General features: G+C 35.3%; 1 protein-coding gene across 1 annotated transcript; it reads left to right on the top strand.

Moving 5' to 3' along the window:
- The first annotated feature begins 722 nt into the window (after positions 1 to 722).
- Positions 723 to 10,009, top strand: jub (LIM domain-containing protein jub). Its single transcript, XM_035871767.2, has 7 exons — positions 723 to 883; positions 2,423 to 5,243; positions 5,794 to 5,884; positions 7,879 to 8,048; positions 8,149 to 8,211; positions 8,319 to 8,501; positions 8,628 to 10,009. Exons 2-7 carry the CDS (start codon positions 3,186 to 3,188, stop codon positions 8,847 to 8,849), a joined length of 2,787 nt encoding a protein of 928 aa, XP_035727660.2. The 5' UTR covers positions 723 to 883; positions 2,423 to 3,185; the 3' UTR covers positions 8,850 to 10,009.
- Positions 10,010 to 10,176: the final 167 nt, after the last annotated feature.

The following is a 10,176-nucleotide window of genomic DNA, read 5'->3' as shown; positions in this document are numbered from 1 at the left end:
AAATAATATTGAAGAACGTTTTTTATCTTAACAAATAAAAATATAAAATTACAGCGCTTAGAATCATTCTCTCTTTGGAAGGGATAAAAGCAACCAACAACAGCCAGACCGGCATATATCTCATATGCATATGCATCGAACACCAATATCTATCTATACGTATGTATGTATGTATATATGTATGTACGGTATTATCATTTAAATCTACACACAGATATAAACATATACGTAAACACATCGTACTAATACAAATTTTCTAACTACATTCGTGTACATTATTATCATTTAAACGTAGCGTTCACTTAGACGAGACACTCGTATGGATTCTCGACTAATTACATGGACGATAAACTAGTATCTTTGCGTATATATATATATATATATATATGCGTGTGTGTGTGTGTGTGTGTATGTATGTATGTATGTCTGTGTGTATGTAAGAGTAGCGTGGAAATGCACGGGTACGATTCTATTCCCGTAGATTCTGAACTATGCGTTGTGCATAGAGGCAACGTTTCCTGTGTGCTCTCCTTGCCTTTACAACTCCCTTATACGTTTTACGTTACAGCATGAACGCGTGCTTCTATGTAACAAGAGACATCTATGTATATATATATATATATATATATATATATATATATATATATTTATATATATGTATGTATGTGTCTAAGTACCAATATAGAAGGATGGAGATCTTTGTGTTTGTGTGGTATGGTGGGTGTTCAGAACCGTACGATGCGAACTTGTTGTTTATTCCTCGTATCGACATGGCACCTACACGAGAACTCGATGTCACTCTCGATGCACACTTGGAACGACACAACGTGCATTGGTCACTGCACTTCCGTCCTCGAGAAACATGCTCGCTCGCTCTGTTCACGTGAGTTCATGCGATACAGTTTTTTCTTTTCCTTCTTCTTCTCTTTTTTTTTTTTTTTTTCTTTTACCTCCATATATGCATCCAAGTACCTATGTGATTATTTATGATGTCAAATGTCGTTTTATAACGAGAACATCTTTTAGTAATTAATTATGATGTCATTTTTATTTATTTTTTGAGTTTGAGTCTGAATATGTTCTAGGAAAAGATACAAAAAGAATAGAAGAAGGGAATTCCTTTATATTGTAGATCATTACGGTCAGCGATCTCACAGATCTAGGCCATTATAGAATACAATAATAATGTTGTAGATCATGCGATTATTATATGTGTATATATATATATATATATATTCATTGATTGAATGAGTTTTGTTTTTTCATTTCTTTCTTTTTTTTCTTTTTTTATTCTTTTTTTTTACGAGTTGACAGTTCGTAATTATTTTTATCCATGGTGGAAGTGGAAGATCGAGAAACGTTCTTGAATAAAGAAGGATTTCTTGATATTATATAAATCATTGTGGTGAGATAGATCATAGCAAGATCGAGGGCATTATTTAAATACAATATTATAGAGATCATGCGATTAGATAAATATATGATTCATATAAATTAACAATTTCGTGATTGTCGAATCATTTTACCTTATTTGAAGAATTCATTGAAAACTTCATCGATTAGAAAATAATACAAATGGCGCATGCTAGATTTATCGTGATCTAGCTAATATCAATTGAATAACACGCGTATTGCTTTAACTACGATCACGCACGATCACGCGCAGGTGTTCCAGCAAAAGGTGGGTGCTACTTCATATTACGTATGTATGTAGGTGGAGATCGAACCTTTTTTTCTCACCTTTCGAAAATATAAACTTTTCGATGTTTCACGTTCTTAACCAATCGTTCAACGTGCGCGCCTACGTGAGTTACGTTCCTTTCGTGCGTAGGTAGATTAGATGGTAAAGAAATCGTATGTAATTCTATATTTGTAGTACGAGTCGTGTGTACAACTGGTGCTATTCGATCATAATATTTATCATAGTTCGATCACTATATTATGTTAAATTTGCTTTCGTAAACATATATCGCTTTTATGAGAAAAATTTTTCTACGTGTCTTTTTATTAAAAAAAAAAAAAAAAAAAAAAAAAAAGAAACAAAAATCATCTTTAATGTCTAATAATTATTTGAAATAAATGAGAATAAACGCAACAAGAACATTCGACAAACTTACAAAATTTTCTATTTAATTCGTTAGATCAATTCGATGATTAATTAATATTCATATAATTTGGTTTCGATAAGTTTATATTCTCTGAAAGTCATTCGAAAGTTGGCGCGTTTAATTCAACGTATCACGTGACTAGTACGATCTTCCATGGCCGTCCAATAGATGTCACTGTCGACTTTCGCGACAGTGGCATCCTCGTATGGCCATTTATCGAACTAATCAATGATTCGACCAATGAAAACACTACTCTTTCTGTACGTATACGCACACGTACGCATTGAGAACTAATATACATGTAATTTCCGCAGGTGGTGATTTTCGGACGAGAGAGAGAGAGAGAGAGAGAGATAGAGAGAAAGAAAGAAAGAAAGAAAGAAAGAAAGAAAGAAAAAAAGCGAAGATTCAGGGACTTAACAACATTACGGGAATCGACTTGACGATTTCGTGTGACAGAGAAAGAGAACAATATAGAAAGATAGAAAGAAAGAAAGACTGAGAGAGAGAGAGAGAGACGAAGGAACGACGCGCGTGTGCTCGAGGCGCCTTCATCGCGGGGCGTATCCCAAGATCGCGAGGTAAAAAGCGTCATTTCTGAGTGCGTCATTGCGTGTCCTTCCTCCTACTCTCTTATTCGTAGACTTTGGTATATCCTGGTTTGGTGCAATTTACAAATATAACTCATATGCGTCGCTAGAGAAGGAGAGCAAAAGTGAAAGAAAGAGAGAAAGAGAGAGACAAAGTGTGATACAGAGTGAGAAGAAAGGAGTAAGCGTGCGTGTGTGTGTGTATGTGTACATGTGTGTATGTGAAAAAAGAGAGAGAGAGAGAGCGCGACACATAGAGCATCGAACTCGATTTGACAATCGGATGGACGAAGAAGAAGATCGGCTTTGTGTTTCATCGCGATGAGACGTTCGTTAAATTTTTCCTTTGTCAAGATAAGATTTTGAATTTCTCCATTAAACCTTTTTTCTTTTTTAAGTTTCGTTTCTCTTTCTTCCTTCGAAAGTGATAAGAATTTTTTCTCGTGTTATCAATCGTCGATTCGTTATCGTGATTTATTCATTGCCAATGTGTAACTCAGCCGACGCTTCGTACGTGCAAAAGTTAGGTTATCTGCAGTTAGGAGATGATAGCTCGGACGTTGTTGGTACCCCCGGTACCGCTAGGCTTTCGGGTTCAAAACCCGAGGCCCAAGTGCCTGTTACGAGAAACGTCACTGCCAGGAATGATATTAGAATACCTGGTAGACCTGTAGGTGCTATCGAAAGCTTCATCGAGGGTAACTCTTCTGACAATTCTAGACAAACTATTTCTGCTGATTATAAGCTTTACGAACGTGAGAATATTATAGCTGCTTCGAGGTTTGCTACTCCAAAGCCTGTTGAACAAATTAGTGCTCAACAACAACAGCAGCAGCAGCAGCAGCAGCAACAGCAGCAGCAGCAACAGCAACAGCAACAGCAACAGCAACATCAGCAAAGTCAAGGACGTGTTAACAATCAACAGGCACCTGTATATGAAAATATAGACTATTATCCGCAGCAGAGTCAACCATTGCCTCCTTATTATCATCCAGTTGAATCTAGGAAAAGTCCTAGGGATAGTCCTAGAGGTTCCCTTGCTGGAGAGTCTTATGAAGCTAATTTTAGAAAGGCACAACCACAAGTTCCCACTGGAAGTCGTTATCAAACTGCTTCACCTGCTAAGGAACTGCCGCCTTACGAAGCTCCTCCTGTTTATGAGAATATTCAGGAAGTTCATTATACGGATAATGCTCAAAATAAGCCTGGGCCTCAAGTTCCATCTAATTATTATCATCCTGCTAATATCAACGGAGGAGATTATGTCATTATGACTGGAAAAGTTGGACAAGGGCAAGCACAACGTGGCATACCTCAAAGTTTGTCTTATACGCAACAAAGAGGAATGAATTCTAGGGGTCAGAGTTATGATGGATCTTGTTTACAACGTGCAACTGTTGATTGTCCTTCCAGATATCTACAAGGATCATCTTCCAATGCTGATCATCAATCTGGTAGAAGCGCTTATGTACCACCATCTGAACTACATACTCCAACTAGAAACTTTAGCTATGATCAACAACAGCAACAACAACAACAACAGCAGCAGCAGCAGCAACAACAACAACAACAGCAGCAGCAACAACAACAACAACAACAACAACAACCTTCTAGATCAGGACTACCTTATCACAGTGAATCACCTCCAATACGTTTGCCACCAGAACCTCATCATTATCGCAGTTCTCTTGATAATACTGTAGCTGGACAGCAGGCATATCGTACGTCCCACCAAAATGACATGCAGCAAACACAATTTCGTCAAGATTCACAAGTATATAAACAATTTGTGGAGCCATCTACTAGAAGTATGAATCCAAATTATTCTACAGAAACTCAAGCTAGAAATTCTCCTGTATATGGTAGTCGTTCAGAGCAACCATCTTGCAGAAATTCTCCGTGTTATTCTCCCAGTCGTACAATGCCACCCAATGATAGGAACTATCACCAAGAAAATAGATCAGATTTTTCTGCTAGGAATTCACCAATTTATTCTTCCAATCGTTCTGCAGAGCAATTACGTTTGGGTTCTCTCCAAAATGAGAGGAACTTTGCGCAAGATGCATCCGAATCGTCTGGTCCAAGGAGTTCACCTTTATATTCACCAAGCCGTACTGATCCTGGTAGAGTTATTACACCAAATAGTAATAGTATCCGTAATTCTCCAAAAGCAAGTCCAACTCACAGTCAAATTCCAAGTGATATTGGCTTACAAAATGTAACAAATTCTCCTAGACACATTTCACCTCCTTCTTCCACCAATGCAGTGGGAAGTCCTGTACATGTGCAAGTGCAAACACCAGTGACCAGTACTGTGACTTTAACCAATGATTCTGATTCAACTGTTAATGTACCTAGAATTACAAGCCTACCACCGGGTGTTACCAGTGGCATTGCTGGTCCTGTATTTCTGAATGCTGGTGTACCTGTGTTACAAAGATCCTCAGAACCAGAACCTGAAGAAAGAAAATTGGTTAGTCCACCTATAAAGCCTACTCCTGGCAAAGGATTGTTGCCATACAACGTCATTCCACCTAGACCATCGGTAAAAAAAAGTTTTACAACTTTTCATAAATATATTTGAAAAAGAAATGAGGAGAAAGAAAAAAAAAAAAATAGAAAAGAAAGGCACAACTTCTGTCTCTTTGAATTCGGGCTAGCATAAAATTTAATTAGCAAGATAAATTTAATTTGAATATTTGAGCTATGTAGGTCAAAGATACAAATTCTTGTTCCACTTTACTTTATATCTCGATATACGTTCGATTTCTTTGGCATATTGCCAAAATTTTCTCCTAATCCGAATAATATACACGCACATATTATAATATATAAAAATTCTAAACGGTTGAAAAAAAAGAATAAAAAAAAAAATAAAAGAAATTTAGTATATATCACCAAACAAACAACAAGGGAATATTTGATTCTCGATGCATCGCGTCATTTCAAAGAATTCTTTCTTCGGAACTCGCGATGAATCAGAGATCAAATAATGCTTCTTATTAATGCGTACGTTCTTTTAGCACCAAAGTGCAAAGTTAAACAAAAATTTATTTAAAATTAATTTATTATAAACGAATATCAATTTTATACAGGGTCCAACGGAAGCGGAAAGGAAGATAGAAGAATTGACGAGACAACTCGAGGAGGAGATGGAGAAGCAAGAGGAGGAAGGAGAATATTTTGGTAATTTAAACAAAACAAAACAGAAAAAAAGAAAAGAAAAGAAAAGGAAACGGAGAAAAAGAAGAAGATAAAAAAAAAATATTCCAGAACTCTCATTCTTTTTTTCTTTCTTTCGTTCTTTCTATCGCTAGAAAAAAAAATAAAGCTTGTACGTGTTATCAGCGTATAAGCATGTTGGTTATCAACCGGTGACGCAAAATCAAGCCCATTTTCTCGTTATCAATGCTCGCTGTTAGCTATTATGCAAAGTCAATCGTTTAGGAATGCCAACGAGGACGACTCTCTATCTATTACTCCCTCGCCAATTTATATATATATATATATATATATATATATATATATATATATATATATATCTTGCAGGCTATACTCATTCGAATTTCTTTTTTTAGAAAGATTCATCGAAAAAATAATTCTCACACGAATAAGAAAAGACGACTCCATTGAGCCCCCACTTTCTTTTCTTATATTTTCGTAGAAAGAAGAACGGGGGAGTAAAGAGAGGAGGAAAGCGATGCTGGCAAAAGCAAGTAGTAGGCAGCAGGCAAGCAGGCAGTGGAACAGGGAGGGAGGGAGGGTGGGAGTTAGGGGGCGGGGACGGGCCGGGAGGTAAGAGGGTTATCGAACGTGCCGATTCCCACGCTGCCAGCACCCGTGTGGACCGGTTCCTGAAAATCGAGCTGCGTTCCAACATGCCCGCGATACTTTTTAACACGACGTTTCGTTGACATTCTCTCGAAAGCCATGGGTTTCCACCTACGTGAAAAAGGCTTTTACGATTGCCAAGCCTAAGAAAAGATATGCATTTTACACACACACACACACACACACACACATATATATATATATATAAATATATATTTGTAATATATGTATGTATGAAATGTGTGTATGCAATGTATGAATGTAATGTATGTGTATATTGTATGATCGTTCAGCATGTTCATTGCTGTTCATTCATTGAATGATGAGAGAGAGAGAGAGAGAGAGAGAGAGAGGATGACAACGACGACATGGACGATGTAAAGAAAAAGACAGGTCGAAGAGAAGAAACACGCCCGATCGTTTTGTCATCATGTCTGTCCTCCTACCCAACATTATTAACTCGGTTCGCTTTTGTGCCGCGTTTGAGTTCTATTATTCGTGCAACGTGCTGTATCGCATCGGCGGCCGCCAGGTCGTTCGGTGCGGTAACTAATCTTGTTATAGATAGACCAGTCCGACTCGTTGGTAGATTCTAGTTGTGCTAGGTCTTACTCAGTTAGCTCTAGCTAGTTAACTAACTAACTAGCTAGCTAGCTATCTATCTAGCGATACGAAGTCGTGAAATTGAAAATTTGACGTATTGAAGAGAAAAAGAGAAAGAGAGAGAGAGAGAGAGAGAGACAGACAGAAAGTTTTTTTTTGTTAAGGAATGTCAGGAACAGTTTTACCCATCGACAGTTGTAAGTTTGTCTTTTAACGCGATCTTGACAGTGAACAAGATGCTGGACCTTATACGCATTGTGATCGTGCTCAGCTCGAATGTGTATTTTTAAACTTTACTTTCTTCGTTGCTATTACTACTACTACTACTACTACTACTACTATTATTATTATTACTATTACTACTATTACTACTATTACTGTGTTGCTCCTTCTACTGCCGTTTATACCGTTTAATCAAAAATTTCGATCGTTTTTTTTTCAACGTGGTATTTCAATTTGTATTTTCGACGATAATATCCTCTCGTTAAAAATATTCCTTTCCGAGCTTGGATTATATATCTTGAACTTAAGAGATGAACTTTCAATTCTTTTTTTTTTTTCCATATAATTCTTTTTTCCTTTCTTTTTTTCTTAAGAGAGATTAACCTTATCTCATCTATGGGGTCAAAAGTACTTGGTATTATTATTATTATTATTATTATTATATGTATATATGTGTACGTATGTATATTTGCTTTACTCGTAGATAAGACACGACTAAAACGTCATTTGAAATGTTTCCATAGGTATTTGTCACACGTGCGGTGAAAAGGTGACCGGTGCTGGACAGGCCTGTCAGGCTATGGGTAATCTTTATCATACGAATTGTTTTATATGTTGTTCCTGCGGAAGGGCTTTACGCGGCAAAGCATTTTATAACGTTCATGGAAGGGTTTATTGCGAGGAAGATTATTTGGTAAGAGATAATGGTTTAACGTCTAGCGAATGTAAATTTTCTTCCATGATATAATCTTGTTAATAATACTGATCGTGTTATAATCATTTTCTCTTTGCAGTATTCCGGTTTCCAACAAACAGCCGAGAAATGTGCTATTTGCGGTCATCTCATTATGGAAATGGTATATATCGATTATATATACCATTCGATGTTTGTTACGATCAATCGAGATTTATTATATAATATATTAAATGATCTCTATATCATTAAATTTTCTTTTCATTATAGATCTTACAAGCTATGGGTAAATCCTATCACCCAGGGTGCTTCAGATGTTGCGTATGCAACGAGTGTCTCGATGGTGTTCCTTTTACGGTAGACGTAGATAATAAGATCTATTGTGTTAACGATTATCATAGAATGTTTGCACCTAAATGTGCATCTTGCGGTAAAGGGATTACTCCGGTCGAGGTAAAATTATATATATATATATATTTCTTTTTTTGTTTCTTTTTAGAATGACCGATATATTTTTTGAGATCCTCTATTATGATAAAAAAAATTATTCTCTTTTTTTTTCGTTTTCTTCCTCTTTAGGGTACCGAAGAAACAGTTAGAGTTGTTTCCATGGATAAAGACTTTCACGTGGATTGCTATGTTTGCGAGGATTGCGGTATGCAGTTAACAGACGAACCCGATAAAAGGTGCTACCCACTCGATGGTAGGCTAATGTGTCGCGCCTGTCACATCCAACGCATATCTCATACACAACCAAGAGCACCACAGCCGGTATCTGCTAGCTATCAATTTATGGGATAAAAGAAAAAAAAAAAAAAAGAAAAAGAAAAAAGTTATATATATACATATATATATATATATATATATATTAATTTGTATGCGTGCGCGCTTCGCTTCTATTAGAAATGTTTCATTTCATTATAGATTTGCGCACATAAAAGCCATCCTATATAATGATTAACTGTGCGAATTTGTGCTTCGATCACATCAGTCTGATGAAACTTTTGTCGAATTGTCTAAAAAAAAAAAAAAAAAAAAAAAAAGAAAAAGAAAAAAAAAGAAACAAAAAAAAAAACAAGAAAAGAATAAAAAAAAAAAAGTAAGACTGCTCCATATAAATGTATACACTGCCTCTTGGGATCAAATGATATATATATATATATCTATTTTTTTTTTCTTCCTTTTTTTAAACAATTTTTTGTCACGATACAACCGAAGTGCTAATTTCAATTAAAGAACAATCGATTTCGAGACGTGCCTATTAGCGAAATATAATGTAGTATGTGTATTTAATATAATTTTTTTTTAAATATTGTTTCTTTCCTACGGTACTCTTCGAACACAGTGGTCTCATTAGGATGAGCAAGTTGCGCAGGCAACTGTGATATAATAGCATAATATCGATTTGTTAAATGGCGAACATTTTATTCCTTTTACTTCGTGTATATAGGTACACGTGTCTCATTGTTAATAATTATTATAGTTATTATTATTATTATTATTATTATTATTATTAGTAATAGTGTAATGCGTATTGTTAGGGAAAATTTTATCTATGGAAAAACAAAACTCGGTTCAACGTCCCAGGTGAAATGGCAATTCCTTCGTATTAATTATAATATTTATATGCAATATTAATTAGACGTAGGAGCCGTTAAATCCTTTAATATATTAATTAATATTTATCAAGGATTTGTGCGCTCTTTCAGTCGATGCTGATACAATATAAAACGAATAATATGACAATATTGAAATATAATCGTGAATATTCTTGTTCTCTTAAAATGTTAGATTTGTCTTTGTCAATTGCAATCAAACAAGTGGAATGAATTTAATAGATCATTTATTATGTATATATATATACACATATATATACATACATACATACATACATACATACATACATACATACATATATATATATATGTATACACATATACACACACACGATGTAGTTCGTGGTTTATTATATTAGAATTTAAGCGCACAATTTTTAAGCTGCCAAAAAAGAAAAACAAACGATTGATCTTTGTCAAGATTTGCTAATATTATCAGTTTACATATTTACAATAGTTTAATTAAGTAATGAGTACTGTAGATAAAAGTACAATCTCTCTTATTTAAATAT

Source organism: Vespa mandarinia, chromosome 21 (assembly GCF_050613455.1).
Source record: "Vespa mandarinia isolate Hongniang chromosome 21, ASM5061345v1, whole genome shotgun sequence".
NCBI classification, from domain to species: Eukaryota; Metazoa; Arthropoda; class Insecta; order Hymenoptera; family Vespidae; genus Vespa; species Vespa mandarinia.
The sequence above is the reverse complement of the archived record's forward strand: the minus strand, read 5'-3'. Positions and strand labels throughout refer to the sequence as shown.